We start from the raw sequence: 21837 nt of genomic DNA on the forward strand, positions 1-21837 counted from the left end.
CAATTCAAGACCTTTTAAGCTATTTTTTTTCTAATTCCCACAAGAGTAATTAATACCTTCAATAACTCTCAAGTAGAACCTTTCTTGCCACAGACATTTCAAGAGATAAAGAATAAGTTTAACATACCTCATTTTTCTTTTTTCTACTTTTAATAAAAGGTTAGAAGGGAGTTGTATAGTAGATCACACTTAAAATGTAACTTGAAATAGTCTGAATTTGTTGACTGTGAAACCATCTTACAACCTCTTCATTCATGTCAAAGATTTGAGTAGCATTTTTTTTAAAGTTGTAAAACTCATATTAGAACTCATATTAGAACTATACATTATGAGTCAGATATGGAGGGGGCATCATTGCTAATATAGGAGTTGGATGCTTAACCCCACCCACCAATACTCTATTTCAATGTCCCAAGCTCTTTTGAACCTTCTGTTCTTCGTCCCCACCAAGCCTGAATATATCCAAGACTGAATATCAGCTTACTAGCTTACTGTGTTTAAACACAGAAGAATCCATAGGCTCTGAAAAAGTGTAAGCTCCCTCACAGTGTCAGTTCTCTCCACTAATGTCCCCATCCCTGAATGTGTGTTTTTTGTGTGTGTGTTAACTCTGCCTATAGTTTTAATATGCAAATTAAAGCAAGGTGTTTAAAAGACTGTGGTAGTAACAAATAGTTTTCTCTATCATAAACTAATACTCTGACAGTTGTTTGACTTAAGTTGTGATTGAATGTTGGTTTTCAAGGCTAATATCCATCTATTCAAATGCTAGTTGACAGCATTGACTACATTCCTCAACTCTCTAGGAATAAATGTCATGGCAATAAGTAGGACTTATTCACAAGGAAATATGTATCAGCCATGGATGTATTTATTCCCAATCGAAGCAGTTTTTTAAAAAGTAATTAATTTTTTTAAGCACGAATAAGTCTATATTTACATGAATAGTGTGTAATGATAATTTGGTATTACATAAATGTGAAACCCCATTTCATCTGTTTCCATGAAAACAAGTTTTTTAAACTGCTTGTAGCTCTTATTTAGTACTAAATAGTTTAATCATCCCTATATCCTGCTGTGTTCATGAAACTGTTAAGATTGCCTGTAATTCTGAAAAATATGTGTCTGATGTTTTAGCTACAATAATACTGTACATTTGAGTATGTTTTGGTATCTTGCCCATCAATACTAAATGGTTATTCTGTTATGCTACATATGCCTCTCAAGCCATCAAATGCATTCTAGTCTTACACATGTAATGGTTTGCAGCTATGTTACTGTTGCTTTTTAACGGTACATAGTCAGACATTCTACACCAATCAGTGCGAGATGTGTCATGATTTTATTTGAATTTTTAGGGTTTTTAAAAACCATTTTATGGTCCCTCTTTCAGGTTTAAAAGACCTGCCTTAAATCAGGCATACCTGGTACCCTCCTGATGCTTTTGGACTACAACATGCATCAGCCTCAGTCAGCTGGGACTGACAGAACTGGAGTTCAAAATATTTGGAAGGCATTAAGCTGGGGAAGGCTGTCTTACTAATAAAATGGCAATGGCTGGGGAAGGCTGTCTTACTAATAAAATGGCAATGGCACCCACCTGAGAGGTGCTGGAACTGACTTCTGGTGAGTTCCAATGGGGGGGGGGAGCCCTGAATGTGCATAACATAAGCCAGGGTTTCTGAATGTGCATAACATAAGCTCGGGTTACAGACGCTTCAGGTTACAGACTCTGCTAACCCAGAAATAGTACCTGGGGTTAAGAACTTTACCTCAGGATGAGAACAGAAATCGCACGCCAGTGGTGCAGCGGCAGCGGGAGGCCCCATTAGCTAAAGTGGTGCTTCAGGTTAAGAACAGTTTCAGGTTAAGAACAGACCTCCAGAACCAATGAAGTTCTTAACCCTAGGTACCACTGTACTCCTATCTATTTTGATAGTGCTGACACCACCTGGGGATGGGGCATTCTTTGTCAAGCAGCTCTTCCTTCTCAAGAAGGAGAGGGTAGACATTTTATCTTGAACCTGCAAGAGGTGAATGTCTTCCTGAAAATTAAGCTTGGTTTCTCTGTTGTAGTGAAAGCAGTTAGCCATCTTGTAGAGTCATTGAGTGAGGCAGGGAGAATGCCATAGGGAATATTCTAAATCCAAAGTATTTAGACCTGGTCTTCCTGAAGTGGAGCAGTACAAAGAATTATGTTAGGGAACAAAAGAGAGCTAGATAGACATTGGCAAAGTACTACTTTAGGCACATCCAAAGGCTTGGGCATGCCTAGGAAGAATTTTTCCCTTTGAATAGTTTGCCTTGAAGTTTGTATGTTATCCTGTCACTAATGATTTTTATAGTGCTGCTTTTACTGATACTTGTTTGTTTTAGTGTAATAATACTAAATCTTTGTACATGTATGTGTGAATGGGGAAAGGAAAATCAAGCCATCTCCTCTTCATGTCTAGTCCATTTGAAATGTTGCATTTTCTGATCCATTATTCAACTTTTGCTGCAGCCTTAGAGTGGCCTGAGACTCCAATCTATCATCGTGATATATGACATAAATGAGTCTCTCTCACCCTTGCTCCACTTTTTTAAGCATATGCATATTATAGATGGTACTGCTTAAAACAACAATGAAGACTTCTATGTCTGTCTGGGTTTCCTTTAGGGTCTGTTTTTGTTAGTAAAGTGTTGCTATCATACTGTTTGCAGTGATCAAGTGAGCCATTATAGATCCCCCTCCACTCTACTGAAGGTCCATCACTGCAAACTGTGAGACAAGGCTCTTAGTTTATACTTTGCTAGGCCACAAAAGCAGAAGTCCCTATAGGGGTAGAATGACCTCTTTTATAAGCAAATACAATAGTTTGCATTGTAAGGGAAAAGAAGCAGACTATGCTCCATTTAACATTTAATGATCCCACAGACCTATCTACTAAAGAAGAGAGAGCGAGAGCATACTTTTTAAAAAGGGCACTGCCTATATTTAAAATACCCTTTCTTTTACAATTAGTTTCTTCAGTTACAGAATACAGTGGTGCCTCGCAAGACGAAATAAATTCGTTATGCGAGTTTTGTCGTCTTGCGATTTTTTTCATCTTGCGAAGCACGGTGTTGGGAAAGCTTTGGAAAAGCTTCAAAAATCACCAGAGTCTTTAAAAACCTCAAAAAAGGCTACCACACTGTGTTCTATGAGTTGCTCCTCGAAGTCAAGTCGCAACTGTATTAATGGTGTTAAGAAAAAGGAAACAAACTTGCAAGACGCTTCCGTCTTGCGAAGCAAGCCCATAGGGGAAATTGTCTTGCGAAGCAGCTCAAAAAACAAAAAAACCTTTTGTCTTGCGAGTTTTTTGTTTTGCGAGGCATTCGTCTTGCGAGGTACCACTGTATGTTGTTTTCATGCATTATTCAGGCTTTTCTACTTTTTAGATAGTTTTCCAGTCTCTCTAAGAGGAGATAGGATTTGTTTTTATTTTTCAAAAAGTCAAATGACCTGCTTGTGATTCACATGTAGATATTGAACAGGATCTAGCTTAAGTCATTTGCACCTAAAAATCATTGGGTCATGAATAATTTTTGAGACTGATTTCTGTGAGACCCAAGTGTGACTTAGGTTGGATCCAGCACATTGACCTAATTCAAACATTATTGCATTAATAAGCTGCGGTATGCAGTCCCTTTGCCCCTCTCTTTATGGCACTAGCAATCAAACCAGGAAGTGTCTAGGAAACCAGGAAAAAGCCAGGATGTTAACCACCATTTGAAGTTTGTTTAATATTCTGGCATCTTCTGATCCTGGTGATCATTGTTTTCCATTGTGGACAAAAGGAGAAACTATGGTTAATTAGCAACTTCATGGCTTGATGAAAGCATTTACTGAAAGCAGTGTAGGGGCTGTATTCATGGGCAATTGGCTTGTTTATCTCTTCTTATTAAGTTGAAACATAATAAGCCATTTTGTCCACACCTGTCCAACCTTCCTTTGTTTTGGCCAGATCTCTGCTTCTTCTCATTCTCAAGTCCTGTCCATTCTTCCCTTTGTATGCTTGCCCATCTTCTCTGACTCATCTGTCCAACTATCAGTCTCTTGGCACTGATCTGCTTTGCTTCAAATAGTTGTCCTCTGGATCCATCATGTATTATTCCTCTGTTCTACTGATGCCAAGAAAAGCAATATGCCACCATTTATTAATAATGTGTTTAATATAGTTGTGGAGAGAGCCAAGCTATGTATTCATTTCTCCTAAATGCAAAGTGAAAGAGGGTGTACCCTCAACCCAGCTAAACAGTGGTCTCCCTGCGTCTACAGTTTAGGATTTTAGTTTATTTTTTATGGATAGACATTTTAATGAAGCGCGAGGCAAGGAGGGTCCCATTTGGGACTGAGTCAGTCTTACTACCCCACTTCAGAGGAAGGAGAAAAATAATTTTGTAATTCAGATTGTAGGTCCACAGTGAGCTCAGTATTCAGACTAATCTCTTAGGAATTAGCATCCTACTTGATGGACCAGGTTTCTGAGTTTGATAGGGAGAAAAAAGTTTCACAATGAATTTTTAAAAATGATCTAAAGTAGGAAAATGCTGTGCCTAGTTGAATCCAAAGGAAAGGAATGCAAATCAGCCTCTTAACTGCACAGAGAACAGTGTAATTATCTTGGAAAGGTGTAATATTCCTACATGTGCATAGCTTTAAAGGGAAATGCAATATGATTTTATTCATGCATGTTATGTTGATTGCACGAAATTAAATGCGACCATAACAGGTGTGTCAGAAGGAAGTGATCAGAAATGTCCTTCTGTCCCCCACTGCACCCCCATTTTTCACTTTGTTTATGTTTTTTAAAATCTATTTTAAGACACTGTTTGGGCTGAAGGGATAGACCACTATGAAACAGAAAAATAAAATTGCTCCTCCAGCCCTTCTTCATCTTGTCTTTTTTTTTTTTAAGTGAGCATGCTGTGTTTATTTTATTATTAGAAATTATGCAGCAAGTTTCTGCTTTTGGAAAATTAGCAGCTTCCACGCTTTAGATCTGAAACATTTGCCAAATTTTGTTAAATTCCTAAAATAGGACCTGCTTGATTATTATGTTTTAGTTTAGGAGTATGCACTTAATTGAAAGCCAAATAATTTAGGTGGGGTAAGATTAACCTTAACAATGAGCTTCTGTTAGTTGGATTTGATTTCATAAGCTTTCCAGTCTATATCTGCCTTTTCCTTCTTCTTAGAGCTAATGTTGTGTCACTGATGAATTCTATGGGCATGAGCAGGAATGGCAATTTTGGATTAATTATCCTTGAGACTGCAGGCAATTTTTGACAAACACTTCAAAATCAGGCTTATCCTTGGCAGATGGTCTTCTTTAAAACGTGTTTGGTATGGTGGGGGAGAGTTCTGTGTTCTGGAGAACATGGCATGCTGCCAAAATAATTCTCTGCTGGAAAAGGAAGGGCAAAGTGGCTGGGCAATTATTGATAAGAATATGAGGGTGAGGGTGAAGGTCAGAGCTAGGTTTCAGCCAAAGTAACATCATGCAGCAAACCACTCTGCAGTAGAATCCAGCCTGTTACCATTTCAAATGCTCATATGAAAGTTTCAAGGGACAAGTCAATGCTTTTTGGTGTTCTTTAGCCACTACAATTGCAACTTCACAGATTAGCTGTGGGCTTTGACAATGAAATTTTTCGGTTTCTACATTCATTCCATCAGCATCTATTTAGACACATTAATACTGATACGTATTTATTAGCTTATCAGAAGAAATGGAATAGAAATTTGTGCTCAGAAATCACAAACTTTTCCCAGAGTGCAGTACCAGTGTCTCTATCACAAGTTGTAATGTAATGTAAGAATGAGAATGGCTTCAGATCAAGAATCTGTATTTTCTGGACGTTAGTATGACCCATGAGAAATGGAAAGGCATTAGTTTTACTAGGAACTGCTCTTGTATTTTTTTTAAAATGAAGACATTCCATTGTATCCCATAGCCTGGGAAGGGGAGACTGTGGATGTAGAAGACTAAGTAAAAATATAGGAAAACATCTACAGATTAATATTTCAATCAGTACCATAGGTGCCGACTGCTAGGGACCAAGGCAGTTTTGACCCCCAAATTATTGGTGTTTGAATTCCAAATTATTGGTGATAAATTTTGAAAGGAGAGAGACCAGCCTACATCTACAGACTTTCTGTTGAGTCTCTTGATACCTTATGAAATCTGTGTGGCATGATGCTGGAAATCCCCTGAAAAATCCTTAAGGAATAATAACCCAGGAAATGGTGCCTGTGAAATAGTGATTACACTCATACTGAGTCAGTAGATAAGGAAGGCAGAAGTTAAACCTAGGAAGAAATAGTTTTTTTAGTGCGTCACAATTTTCTTGCATACATAGACAAGCCAACAGACTATAGATTTCCCCCAAATACTGTGGTATGTTCTTTTATTACTAATGAAGTATACTTTCAAATTGTAACATTTTGCTGTTGATACAGTTATATAATGTTATGATTTGGTTTGTTGATTTTTATATCACAACGAAAAATAGTTAGCACACACCAGGGTGTACACAACCCACATCAAACTATTGCTGGCCTGTTTCCATATTGTACTATGCCAGGTGTGCAGTACTGTAGTCTTGCAACTCCCATCAGCCCTAGCTAGCATAGCCAGTGGTCCAGGGTGATGCGAAATGGAAGCCTAGGACATCCAGAGGGCCACAGCTTGGCCACTTCTGCACTAAATCATAGCTGAACTTCCTTTACATTGTTTGCTGTGGTGTCTGAATTGAACTAATGTTTTTGATATAAAAACAGGCTGGGTAGAGCGGAGATTCTTTAGAAGTTTGTATTTGTGCTTGGATGAATAATAGACTTTCCCTGTTATTTAACGCCCTGATGGTAGAGCGGTAAAGACAGTTATTCCTGTTGTTGCTAATTTGCTGTTGCAGCTGCTTCCTCTTTATACGATTTAATTTTCAGCCCACCAGGGGGCTAATGATCCCCACCTATGCAGATTTCAGAGAAAGCTGTTCTTTTCCATGTGAATATTGTTTTCATTCCTATTCATGGTGACTATTTCTTTACACTCATCTGGCACCAGCAAGGCAGCATTCCAGAAACCCTCTTCACAGGTCAAAAATGTGGAACCATTTGACTGGGAAATTTATAATGAAGATTACTCTTCATTTTTAAAGCCTGCACATTGTTTTGATGAACACTTGCAACTGGAAAATAGTAGTTAATGTCCTGTTTATGTGATTTGCTTTATGAAATATTTTCGTATTGTTTGTTTAACTGGTGTTTGATGTATGTGCTTCCTCTCATATAGTTTATGTGACAACGTTATTGATTAAAATGGAAAGTGAGATTTTCCATTGATTAAAATGGAAAGAGGGAAAGCTTATGGACTGACATCATGCCAGGGTTTGGACAGTCTTTCCTATCTTTCCTATAGTTTATGAAGCCAGGAACAAGTGCCAGCATTTTCCCAGCTCAGCTGGGCTATGCTGGTATAAACCCCCAGCTCTAGCTCAGCCAGAGAGACACTGGTCTAACTCAGTCATCCCACTCAGCTGAGACTGGCAGAACTTACACTGGCATAAGCCCTGAAAAATGAGCATAGTGGGGCAGGACTTAACGCTGGATCCTAACTCCAATCAGCTCAGTCATGTAACCTAGCAACATGGCAGAATGCACTCTGGCAAAAAAGGTGAAGTCAAACTCTATTTTAAAGGCTTGTCTTCCCTCTGCCAGGCTTAGAATGGCTCAGCCAACAGTAGACTTGCTCCTGGACAGAGTTTGGATATGGCATACTTTATGACGGTTTAATTTAAGATGGTGTAAATTATTCTGGCTTTCCATATTTAGGATTTCTTCTTAAATAACATGGTGACCTCAATGGGGGCCTTTTTTCCACCGCTCATTCTACGTGGTGGTTTACAGAGTTTTATAACTAAAATAAGCTTGCAGTCTAACAGTCATTTCTTGTAAGAGAAGATGTACCGTATTTTCGCTCTATAAGACGCACCAGACCACAAGACGCACCTAGTTTTTGGAGGAGGAAAACAAGAAAAGAAATATTCTGAATCTCAGAAGCCAGAACAGCAAGAGGGATTGCTGCGCAGTGAAAGCAGCAATCCCTCTTGCTGTTCTGGCTTCTGAGATAGCTACGCAGCCTGCGTTCACTCCATAAGACGCAAACACTTCCCCCCTTACTTTTTAGGAGGGAAAAAGTGAGTCTTATAGAGCAAAAAATACGGTAAATAACTTATGTTCAAGAATCATATTCTTTTAAGCTGCAAGTAAAATAATATGATTTCCTGCAACCTCAGTCATACATGAGCTGCTTGAAGAAGCATTTTCTTGAGGTGAATATTTCTCCATATCATACTGACTGGTTGTTGTTGTTTTTAAAGTAGTCAAGTTTAATATAGCCTTGTAAATACCATGTAAAGGTTTTGGTTTGTAACAGTTGCTTCCCTATAAGGGATGATCAGTATAGTCAGCAGTTTGGCCTGTTTGAGACTTAGCTACTTTGCCTTTTACAGGCTGTTAACTAGGCAGTAAGTCAGCTAACTGTTAGCAGTTTGACCAGCACTATATAGTACTTGCTCATGGTTTAATAAGCCAGAAAGTCTTAGTGATGGAAGTGCAATCTTACTCCTGTCTGAGTTGCATTAAAAAGGCGTCTCACATTAGTCACTGGCTGTGAATGTTAATCACTCCAAAGCAATAATTTACAGCATTGTTGTAGCACTCTGATGCTCATAAAATGAACTCAGTAATCCACTACTACCCAAGGGATATACCTCTCTTTCTTTGCAATTGAATGACCAGACTGGCGGCATAATAGTTTAGTTTATGAAATAGTGCATTAAAAAGAGTGAGCAGCTGTATGATCAAATAACAAGCTCAAAAGCAGATTTGTTAATTATCTTGCTCTTTCTCTTATTGACAGAAGGGGTCTGCGAGATATGGCTGACCAGTGAAGACACAGGGGCTTACGGAAGAGACATTGGCACAGACCTCCCTACTCTCCTATGGAAGCTGGTTGAAGTAATCCCTGAAGGAGCAATGCTAAGACTTGGCATGACGAACCCTCCCTATATTTTAGAGCATCTGGAGGTAACTTTCAAAAGGGGAATCACTGGTGACTGAACAAGCTGATTTTGCACCCTGTGTGAAATAAAGTCTTACGGCGACAAGTATTATCTGTAGCGAAAACTGGGATTACGTCATGACTAAATTTACTTCATTAGACCCAAGGCAGGATAACATCAGGAGTCAATTTGTCTAGTGTAAATGCACAGAAATTAAACTTTAAATGTTCAACTTTTAAATGTGGACCCCTATAGAAGTAGTTGTTCACCAGCAAATTATCAAGCAATATATACTACATGAAAGATAAAATACATTTCGTAATCAAACTTTGACTCACACACTCCTTGCTTTGCAGAGGTTCTTGCTGTGTACAAGCAGATCAAAGCTATCTCTCCCATATGTTTTTTTAAAGAATTAGACCTAAGCATCCAGGATTAGATTCCTTGGTTAAGATCTATACTCTGCAGTTCTGAATAGTCTACAGTTATTGTGAACTATTCATTGTGATTTAAAAGACATGTAATAACCAGCGCTAATGTTGACTTTGTATGAGCTATCATCAGCAAGAACATACCTTAGAATATTTTGCTTTTTCTTTATCTATGCTATTTTAACTCCCCCCCCAAACAAAAAAATAATTACTAAGGGTTTTTGTGTGGGTGTGAGATGCTTGGAGGTGCTTATCAGAATTAGTTAGCATAATTTAATTCTGTGTCATACAGTAGCAGCACCATATGTGGACTTTAGCCCTTTGTTCTTGAACCTTTAGATCTCAAGCAATATTTTTTAAAGGTTTAAGAGGCTTTTTTGGCACTTTTATAAATATAGTGAAATATTTGGTTTGGTGTTCGTACAGATAATGCTGTATTTTTTATTTTTATTTTTATTTTATTTTATTTCAAGCACCATGCAGGTTTGATCAGTGAATTTGTGTAAAAGCTTCCAAATATTTTTGATAATTCTACCACATCATTTCAGGGTTGTTGTTTTTTACTGCCATGTGATTTAGTCTGTCTATTTTCTTCCAGTCTGGGGAGTAGTGCTTCAAAGTTGAGCTAGTGATCACAGATGCCTTTCCCATCTGGCCTTTAGGGCCAGTTGAAATTATAAATTCCTCAGTGATGTGCATTGTGTACAGGTTTAGAGGGAGGGAGAGTTGGAGGGGTGGTGACTACTTCTGAAATCGTCATTCTTAACCAGAACAACCTTTGCTTTTGTTTCAAGTAGTGGTGATAAGAAAGAGGTACCTGGGTGATGATAAATATATAAAGCAATGGAGTGAATTCTTGACATTAATTGCATGCTGTGATGATAGGGTCCAAAATAACTAATAGCAGACTTCTGGCTCAGATGGGAAGTTATAACAGTTTGCCTTCATAGATGATTATCTCAAAATTATTTTAGAATTCTTTTGTCTATCAGATTATGAACAGAATTTGTACACTAGTATGTTTTTATGAAATAACATTGTCAAAGGAGCTTATACTTTCACAGAATTTTGTGTCACAAGTGGGTTAAGGGCAACTTCAGTAATGGTTTTCTTCAGAGAAAACCCATCCTGTGTCACAAGCATGTGCCCACCCCTTTCCATGAGGAAAATGTAAACTAGAAGTGGGCTGTATGGTATTTGTGTTAATGCAGTACATCTTGATACAGTCAAAGCTTGGTTGTCGAATGGCTCCGTTTTCGAACATTTTGGCTCCCGAACACCGAAGTAAATGCTCTGGTTTTTGAACGTTTTTTGGAAGCTGAACATCCAACATGGCTTCCACTTGAGTGCAAGAAGCTCTTGCAACCAGTCAGAAGCCATGCCTTGGTTGCCGAATGTTTCGGAAGCCATGGGGGCTTCCAGAACAGATTACGTTTGACAACTGAGGTTTGACTGTAAAAGCCTCCCCTATACAGCCTGGTTTAGTTTTTGTTTTGTCCTCATAGTGGTAAAAACATAAGATTGTATCCATCATGTGCCAAGTTTCCTTTCTGGAAAGCAACACGTGAACAGGATCTTACTTCTTTGTCATGTATATTTTAAATTCATCTACTTCTTTAAAGTCATCTACTTCTAGATGACACTGTACTTCTGGGGGTAAATATTGGATTTCACAGTTTGCTTCCGACAGCACGCAGAGAGATAATGTCACTACGTTCTTCAGTTCTTGCCAGTGAGGAATTTTAATAGGAAACTCCCTGTATTTTTAAAGTTTAGCTCACTCTATTTTGCTTTGAACTCTAATATGGAGACAAACTTGCTCAGAACAGGTCATCTGCCTGGAATTGCCCCAAACAGTTTTCTTCGGAATTAAAGCTACCAGGAACTGAGTTTGTTGTATCAAAGAGAACCTGTAGTCTGCATAGCTTGAGCTTTTACTGAGTTAGTGTTCAGTTTGCATAGCATTTTGCTAATTCATTTACATAAGGCTGAGCATGTTTACAAAGTTCAGAAAACGTGATTTAGAGCACTTTGATTTTACCAGAGAAGCCCCTTTAGAACAAAGTAAGCCCTGCAGAACCTGAGGTGTTACATCAAAGCAAAATGCTTTTCAAGACCTCGATTTCTTTGCGAAGTATTGAAGATGAGCTTTCCTATATCTGAGCTGTTAAATAGCTCAGCCTAAGGTCTTGCAAGAAATCCTCAAGGCAAAGCTTAGCTCAGATTGCAGGATACAGTAGGCAGCTTATTCCTATTGTATAGCCACAATATGGAGTATTTTAAATTTGTTCTTTTTAGCATGATTTATGAACTGAAGAAAAGTCAGCATGATTTTCATGGCTTTACAATTCATCCAGGTCAGTTAATGGACATACGGTACTTGAAGACAGGGCTAGAACCTAAATTTCTTGGGCCTACTAAATAAAAGCTTTGTTCTCTAAAAGTTGCCTGCAACTTCCTTGGTAAGAATGCTTCCACAGCTCTTGTTAACATGCATCTCCATCGTTTCCTGTTGCTTCACACCAATACTTGCCACTCACAATCATTCAAGAACAGCTGGTGCACTTCATTTGTTCTTAGAAATGATTCTGAGAGATCGCATCGATGGCCAACATTGGTGAAAGCCAAGGCTATTAGAACCAGCAATGGAGAATGGACAGAGAAGCAATGTTTAGAAAAACTAAAGTGGCAACTTAAAAATAAATAAATTGGTATCCACTGTGTTGCTTTTGCCTTCCACTTTGATTATCTGCAGCTTTCTGACTTGATGAGCAGTATAATAAGTTCTTCTGGAGCACTGCAGTGACATCATCTCCATCAGGAGCTGGAGGAGGGTTTTTCCAGCGGAGAGATGAGAGTAGTTACAGAGAAATCATCTCCACTAATTTGCAGATCAGAGGGCTCTTTCCACTGAGCTGTGGGAGAGACCATGTGGAGATTGTCTCCCTTCATTATATAGAGGCTACATTGTCAGGATCAGAATTAGTGAGCCAAAGAGTGCCAGAACTTGAGCACTGGGCTTGTATATGAGTTTCTTCTATGGTTGGTTTTTTCCCCTGAGTTGAAATTTTGGATATTCTGCTGTATGTATGCTTGTGTGGTAAACACTTCTAAGGCCCCTGTTTGTCAGTGTAAGTAGCAAGTAAACTAGAGCAGTGAAATTATGCCGTTGATAAATCTGGCTCTAAATGCTGCTTGCTTTGCTGTTGCTTCAGAAATCAGTTGACATGAGCCTTTTTAAACATTTTCACAATGTTCCTGTCTGTACTGCACCTTGTGTTTGAGTGTGAAGGCATATAGGTAAATTTAAAGGCCGCTCACATCTGCTAGTGCCATTTAAATGCTTAATTTCACAAGATGAGATGAGATGCATAGCCTTCCATGTTACCTGTCAGACTGAGTCTAGTTCGAACCCCACCATATGCCATCTGTGGATTTTATCATCATTATTAATTCAGGATGTTTCAGTGATACACCAGCCGTAGAGTCGAGTCCTGTATGGTGCTTCCCCCATCCCCTTCATTTGAATGCCCACAAAATGCCAATGGTACAGCAAGTTACAATAGCATTTCTTTGCTCTTTCACTTCTCCAGACATGCTCTGACACAACACTTAAAAACGTATTGTTGTACAACCACTAATTTTCTCCTCTCTCTCTCTCTCTTCTTATAACACAATAAATACTTCAATATTCCACACTGTGAAGTTGTTTAGACGATGTGAAATGTATTTAACGAGTGATAGAAATATATTTCGCAGTGTTAACAGAATTTGCCACCTTTGAGAAATGTGTTGAGTTGATTTCATCACAATTGTATTATTTCTGTGCTATCAGTTAACCATTCCTTAGTGTGGTTTAGCAAGCCCTGTAGTCTTTCCTGATCTTCATCTTAGCCATGTTCATGAAGCTACCATGTTTGGAAATACCCCAAAACACAGCCATTTCTAGACAGTACCAAGTGGGGGGAACTCCATGCTTGAATTCTCCTTCATAAAAAAAACAAACCTTGCTTCCCCTGGATAATTCACATGACAGTAGAGCTGAAATCTTACCTGAGACATGCTACTTTCCTACATGCAGAGAGGCAGGCCTTGATGGAGCCTCACATTTTAACAAACACAATACTAAAGGAAAAGGGAGTGGGGAGGAAAAAGGGAAGCCAACAGCAGAGCAGGTTCTCTTTTACTGACTGATGGATGGGGCCATAGTCCTATCATTCCACCTATTTCTTGGCCATTGTACCCAGTCCCTATATTCTCCTGTCATTCACCCACCACCCCCATTCTCTGTGGTGCCTTCCCCTTTCCACGCCATCTTGCACCCCTGCCAGTCCCAAAGATGCTGCTCCTCTGTATTCTCCCAGAGTCGCTTCATTTGATCTGTGACCAGCAATAGGATTTCTTTCCAAATGGAGGTTGCTGTTGCATCCGTTCTTTCCAATGGGAATTTCAGTATGTAAGAAAATTCTTATTAAATTTTTATGCAGTGCCAGCTTTACTGTTGCTGAAAGATCAAGGCATAGCATGTATGCATGGCGGCTTAGTTGTAAGCAAACACATATCTAAGACTGTCAGCCTCTTTACTGCTTTCATGGTGGGCAAGTTAAGGGTGGTGCTTTAATTTACAATTCCCATGCCTTTTGGAGCAGAAGTGAATTTGTAGGTTTTTTGAACTCTCTTCTTAGATTGCAAGGTGGTGGTTTTTATCATACAATGGTTTAGCATGGTACAGATTCAGGTTTTGCATGAGCAGAATTTTGCTTGTACAGCGGACAGGGGGTGGGGTCCTATCCCCTCTTCCCTGTTGCAGTTCCCAGCAACCCCTGAGAGTTAGGGAACCCTCCAGCACAATGTGAGATGTGGTACTGGTGGTGGTGGGGAATGAACAGCAGTAGAACCATAGAACTGTAGAGTTGGAAGGGACCACGAGGGTCATCTAGTCCATCCCCCTGCAATGCAGGAGTCTTTTGCCCAGCGTGGGTCTTGAACCCACGACCCTGAGTTTATGAGTCTCATGCTCTACCAGCTGAACTGTACCAGTAGGGCTTAGGCAGTTTGCACAAGCAGAGTACCACATCCTATGCCATTCAAGAGAGTTCCTCAGTGCTCTGGTACAGCTTTGTGAGTGTGTAGTTGATTGTGAGAGAAGAGGGGCCAGAAAAGCCCTGCTGATGAGTAGAGTCCCACTTATGCAACCCTGATTCAGCCCTAGCATTTCTTTCTTTTCAACTAAAATTGGATCCCAAAGCAGCCTACAGCAATTAAAATCCATCACAAATGGTCTCTTTAATTCCTATTATTCCATGAGAGATAGTGGGGGGGGGGATATTTGAATGCAGACTTTTCCACTCGTAAATCTTGTGCTGGGTGTCAAGTCCTCTGTCAGTCACTTATAAATGCCATCTGCCTGTGGCAAATCTTTGGAGCTAAGGCAAATTTTGTTCATGGATTAGCAGCAGGAGGATGATCAACATTAATTGAGTCTGTAGATTTTTGGTAGCAAATGTAAGTATCACTGAAAAACACAGTTTTAGAAAGAATAAAATTATATGCTTTTGCGAAGAAGAAGAAGAAGAAGAAGAAGAAGAAGAGGAGGAGGAAGCAGCAGCAGCAGCAGCAGCAGCAGCAGCAGCAGCAGCATATCTTTATAATTGCTATTGGCTCAGGACACCAGGGCCAAAAGATAATGCTATTAACACAGAGCAAATGTATACCTTGCATAATTAACTGTTGACAGTTTTTCTTTTAATATTTGTATATTCATTAATAACCAAATGAGATATCAGTATATGAGGTATTTATATTCTGATGGCTAATTAAAGTCCTATCAGCCACCACCTCTGCTATTACAAATCTGTCATTTGACTTGAATGCATAAAATCTTTTGTGTTCCTTGACAGATGACCTGACACATTTTTCTGCTTTACGACATCATCTGAATAATCTGCAGTAATGCAATTTGATTCATTAGTATCAGGGTTTTGTTTTTGTTTTTTGAATGCATATTTTGTATATAATTTTTAAATGAGAGAATGAGGGAAAAGGGAAGCTTAATAAGAACATATCCCAGAAAACATCATAAAATTATGCTGAAACGTGTTGATATCTGTAGCCTTTTTGGCTTTTTACATTAAATTAAATTGTGTAAAAACACGATAGTACTTTTGTTCGACTTTAGAATGCATCTAACGTGGTGATGTAAATACAAATGAGATTACATGGAAGGAGGAAGAAGAGTTATTTTTCCGGATTAATTTTTTTAGAGCAGTTAAACTTTCTACAGCAAGGTTTTTTATGATGTATCAATCCTAGCAAGTCATATAGTAAAATAATACTACAATATTTGTGTGTGGCGGTTCACTTGACACCTCCAGTCTCTGAAAAGACCAATAAAAATAAAATTGGGAACCCCCAGCTTTAGATGTTCGTTCTGTGCCAGGTTTTATAACCTGCTTATTGTAATAAAGCTAGGACTAATTTTACGACGTAGGATATAGGTGAGAGGGAGAGGACTTTCACCACACTCATGGAAGCTGTTCTGCTCACACACTGACCTGGTTGGCTGTAACTCTCTGTGTCCTAAACCATCTTCCGTGGCTTCATTTGTTAACACCTTGTATTGTATTGAATGGAACATACTAGATACAGGAAGAATCTCCCAGTTGGCTGTGCTCATAAGTCCTTATGTGTTTCAACTTTCCATTTGCTGGTTAGCATCCAGTGCTGTGTTAGCAACTTCTAAGGGCTTGGGTTATGCCCAGTGATTTGGAAAGTTCCCTCAAATTCGACAATGGTTTGTCATGATATAACCCATCTGCTGCCTGAGAAATGCAAGTTCAAAGGCCTCTTGTGTACGTAAAAATAGTTGTGAGGATCCTGGTCATGATATATGTCATTCAAAACAAGTTATGTTATGAGGTGGAGAAGAAATGCAAATAAGCAAATAATGCATGCTTGGACCTTGCCTCAGTTGGCTTATGGACTTACAGAAGCACTGAAATTTTGAGGTGTTATCTGCTGTCTCACAGTATAATTTATAGAAGTACAAGAAAGACTAAGGAGGTAGAAAGGAGACTATTTCTAGGCATCAGTAAAAATAACTGAGTAGTAAAAAAAAATTAAATTAAACCACCCAATTTAGTACAAGTTTGAAACTGGGATTTTTATTTTGTATTTTACAAAAATCCCAGGACAAATATAACCTCATATCAGCAGACAGCAAGTCAAATTATGGCTCCAGTAAAATGAAGAGATATTCATGTTCTTTACCTAGGCCTCAATTTTGGTAAGGGGAAATTGCCAGCAGGAAATTGTGAAAACAGAAGAGGTAACAGAATTGGAGGAGGGCTAGTTAACACATGTGTATACTTAATGGCTGTGTTATCAAGTGTTGACCTGGGGGGGGGGGGAATAGGCCTTTACAATGAAGCACCTAAAAACTTCCATATTCCTTTACTCCACCTCAGACATGATGCTTTTCAGTAAATTTGTTTCACGTATTCATCGGTGATCCATTGTAGGTGCATGTGATTTCATCATAAATAAAATGTTGAGTACTCCAGTGCATCATCTCATGAATGTGTGTTGTAATGCTGGTTAATATTACATTCTGCATGTTGGTGATGAATGGAGGCAATGCTGTGCCTATCAGGATGTGGTAAAAATGTTATTGTTTTCATTTTTAATCTTTTAGGAAATGGCAAAAATTCTCAACCATCCAAGAGTCTATGCATTTCTTCATGTACCAGTTCAAAGTGCCTCTGATAGCGTACTCATGGACATGAAGAGGGAATACTGTGTGGCGGACTTCAAAAGGGTTGTGGATTTCCTTAAAGAAAAGTAAGTCTAATGCATAATAAAGAAATAAAAAGCTCCTGCCACCCTGGTTTTCAGCAGTTAACCTGCAACATCACAATTAAGGTAGAAAAGAAAATAATCCTTCTGTATCTTCAGAATTTGTCTGTGCCAACAGTTGCTTTGATGTGGTTTATCCAGTGGGCTTCTAATCTATTTCAAGTTACGCCTGAATAACTATATATAGATTTTTTGGAATGTATTTCATTGAAATCTTCTTCAATGTTTCTTTTCAGGATAGTTGACACTGAGTGCAAAAAAAACTGCAAGCTGCAATAATATAACAGGATAATACTCTCTAAAGTTGCTTTTATATTTACTGTGTATGGGATAGGATGGCTTTTGTGTGTTAATCCAAGGAATTAACTTTAGCAAATTATTACAATTTATGGCTCTAGTTCAGAATCCTTTTCCACAATGGCATGAATTATTTTGACAACAGTAGAAGTCTTTTTGAAAGTGTTTTCCATTGGCTGTAACAAACAGAATCCTGTTCTTATCTAAGAAATATTTACAGCAGGCAACGTGAAATGAGCAATTCAATTATTGAGAACTGTGAACAGACTATTTACCGAAAATTGTACTGATTGTCCTTTTATGGAATGTCTGACATAATTATTTTAGGCTACTTTCCTATCTGGAAGTATGCACTATTAACATTGAGAATTCTGAGCAGATCTGTTGACTAGTCAACAGCAGATAGTGCTGTTGACTATATTTATGTACCTCTCTTTTTTCTGAAGAAGTCACTGAACGAGTTAGCATTGTTGTATGAAAAGAATTGAAAATGCTTGTAGTGATCTAAATTATTTCTCAGCTTTTCAAGATTTTAAAGATGCAACAGATTTTGGAAAAGAAAGTAGCCATCTTTGCCAAAAACCATACTACTGTTAAAAAAAGACAGAGATCATGCTCTAGGAACTTTAATAGTTGCATTTTCCCAATGACTACTCATAATTTGGCCTTTAGTGATAAAAGTAGGATTGTTGTAAATTGTTTCTCTAGGAGCAGGAACAATATGGTCTGGGCAATAATGGTCTGTTGTAATTAATATGTAATCACCCAAGCCTTGAAAGGGTGGGATGGTAGACCAGCTGGAAAAAACTAGATACCTCTTGTCCTAAACTCCTCAGAGTTAGCAATGGAATAGAAATAAAGTAAATAAGCATATTTTTAAAAATATTTTAAACCACTCTCTATCAAAGCATATACTTGTATTAATACAATCTAATTCACACATGACATAAAAATACATTCTAAAACCTATAATTGGCTAGGACGATGCTTGGACCTTTGAACCAAAAGGGAGTCAAAGATGTGCTAAAGGAGGAAAATAGAGATTGCAGAAAAGCTAAATGAATAGATTTTAATATTCCCCAAACCATATGTAAAAATGGCTTTGAACACTTCCAGTTGCAGTGATATTTGTAGAACTCTTAATTTCTGCACCAATAATTAACCAGAACCATGTTTTCTCTAATGACACTTAAAACTGAGCATATTGATCCCAGGTACTTCAAATTCAGGACTCCGCTTAAGGCTTCATGCAAGCAACTGAATTTAGCCCATTTTTCTTTACCTATAGATTCTGAAGCAGAAAAAAAACTTTTCTAAGGTAACTACTCCAATAAACTCCCACAGCCCACATGGGCTGTGGATCTCTACCATGTGATAACATGTAGCAAATGACCAGGAGTGATACTAAAGTTTGTTTTATTACATCACTTCTAAAAAAAATTTTATTCATTGTTAGATTGATTGGGACAGTTATTTTATTTATTGCCACTATAATTTTACAGTATGATTGGCAATATTGTATTTTCTTCAAACAAAGCATCAAAGTATCCATTATTTTAATTTATACTGCTTTGTATGGAACTGCATATATTCAAAGATTAAAGCTGACTCATTAATCTTTGGAGTGTTGAAAGTTGGCAGCTATTGTTACAATAGCATCTTGCTGTCAAATAACCCAGCAAAGCTGCTGAGCACATGCAGACATTGACTTATGTAGAAATGTATTCAATTGAGCAGTCATAGCACAAAATATGCATAAAATTATTTAATATCCAAATTTGACAGCTGGTTATTGAGTATATATTAGTCCAACTTAAGGAGTTCTCCATTAGCTTTTTTTTTTTTTAATGATAAAAGTTTGAAATCCAAGCTTTTTTAACATAATTATTTTTATTAAAATTGTATTAAAATTCTACCTCTTCATGTAGTGGACCCAGTAACTAAGAGTTGCCAGACAGCATGAGAAAATATTTCCAACATATAGTCTAGGTCTGCTGGGAGCAGGGGCACATTTTGGATATTTGAAGATGGTCACATCTGTAAAACTCATTTCTCTTTGCTACTGTATATAGGGAGGTCTTTATTTGTAGTGTCTCATCTCCTAGAGGCAGCCAACTATGACCTTCCTGTATAGCTATTCCCATATAGACATCTCATCACAGACATTGCAAAAGCAAAACATTACATCAGACGCCTGCAGTTTCTAGCACTAATATGTTGTATTAATAGAATATCTATGGGTCCGTTCAGTAGTCCCACCATTTTTTCTTCTTCCTCCACCTGGCTGTAATGATGAAATTCAAAAACCTAGCTGCAAACATACACATGAGTCATGATCAAGAGCTGAGGTTGGGCATTGTAGCACTGAACATAACACCAGAGAAACAGGAGAAGCTTCCACAGTACATCTAAATTACATGTTCCCATTTCTCTAAAAACAGTTTCTATGAAATATTTGTGAATGTGGTGAAGTGAAAATGCTTTGGGAGACTGATCATTTGCTCATTCCTGCAACTGCAGGAATGAGCAAATGATCAGTCCCCCCGAAGCATTTATATGTTGCATTTATCCACCATTTTTATAATATGTAATATCTGGTAGCAACAGTTGAAAAAATATCCTAGATCTGAATGTCACTTTTTTGTATTCACTTCACTGACATAAATCAGTTTAAGCAACTTAAGAATGGCGGTGAAAATACTATATTTTTAACTGATTTAAATTACTTTGTTAGCTGTCAGAGTTTCAGCATTATAGTTGACTGCTCTTGTGTTGCTCAACTAGGCCTTTTAATAATGATGATACAGCTTTGAATGAAGTATTCATTTCGGAGCTGGATAGTGCTGCTGGCCATACTTCTGCTTCTGTACAAAAGCCCAATCACTTTTTAATTTACTGTATAAGTATTTTGCCCATTTAGCAGGGGGCCCAACCCCATCCAGAACAGATTGAGTTTCATCAGACTGACAGGTGAACAACTGACTAGCAGCACTTCTTTCTTACCTGAACTGAGTTTCAGTATATTGCTTCTCATCTGACTCATTAGGAATCTCAAACCCTGGTCTACCACCTCATCAAAATCAAATAAAAATAAGATGTAGGCCACATATTGGATAACCACACTCTAAATTTCTGGATGACCTCACTGATCAGTTTATGTAGATAGTGAACAAATGCCATGTGGGCCCCCCAAAATAAGCGGCATCTTATGGAATATGCCATTGAGATAAATACAGAAACACAACAGCACAGTGTCCCCAGCTTCCAGCCCAGGCAGCCTATACAGGACGATACCGTAGTTGCTTATATTGAAGCACCCACCTCATCTTTGAATTCCACAACATAGCTAAAAACATCAACAGGAACCCCAGACATGGCAGTGTGAAAACTACCCAATGACACTCAGACATCCTTCTGGGATGGGCGATTCTAATAATAATAATAATAATAATAATAATAATAATAATAATAATAATAAATTTTATTTATATCCCGCCCTCCCCAGCCAAAGCCGGGCTCAGGGCGGCTAACAACAATCAAAGAATCAAAGAATCCAACATTCTAAAAACATTTCATTTTAAAAATTAATTAAAATCAAATTGATGGCAACCGTTAAGCAAAATTCTGTGCAGATTGCCAGAGGAGGGAGTCAGGCTGCGCCCTGACCAAAGGCCTGGTGGAACAACTCTGTCTTGCAGGCCCTGCGGAAAAATGTCAGGTCCCGCAGGGCCCTAGTCTCTTGTGACAGAGTGTTCCACCAGATCGGAGCCACAGAAAGCCCTGGCTCTAGTTGAGGCCAGCCTAACCTCTCCAGTGGGTCTCCAGTGCCTGCACTCTTTGCTCAACTGCCCCCTTGTTCCTAGACCACCATCTCCTTAAACCTACTTGGGACAGAGCAACCTGCAGCCAAGGGTCCAAGATGGAAACAACACTACATCTTCCCATCTCAAACTCTTTGTTCCCCAACAAGAGAAGGAGATGGCAGCACCAGAGTAGCCAGCCAGTGACTGCAGTACATATCAGTATTTGAGTTATTGATTATGCTACTGCCACATACGTATTTTAAAAAGAGCTTAAAACCTCTTTACCTAGGTCTGTTCTCCCATAATGGATTTATTTGTGGACATCCCATAAATAAACTCATGTCTTCGTTTCCCCAGAATGG

The 21837-nt window shown here is 38.4% G+C and overlaps 1 protein-coding gene across 4 annotated transcripts in view; it reads left to right on the forward strand.

Annotated features, from left to right (window-relative positions):
- The window catches only part of CDKAL1 (CDKAL1 threonylcarbamoyladenosine tRNA methylthiotransferase), a 229161-nt gene that overhangs the window by 138752 nt on the left and 68572 nt on the right, over positions 1-21837 (forward strand). For all 4 annotated transcript variants that reach the window (XM_082234990.1, XM_082234989.1, XM_082234991.1 and 1 more), the window contains 2 exons: positions 8949-9115; positions 17215-17360. In XM_082234990.1, the coding sequence (XP_082091116.1) occupies positions 8949-9115; positions 17215-17360 (313 nt within the window). The remainder of the gene's footprint in view (positions 1-8948; positions 9116-17214; positions 17361-21837) is intronic.

Source organism: Podarcis vaucheri, assembly GCF_965113315.1.
Source record: "Podarcis vaucheri genome assembly, chromosome: 8".
NCBI lineage: Eukaryota > Metazoa > Chordata > Lepidosauria > Squamata > Lacertidae > Podarcis > Podarcis vaucheri.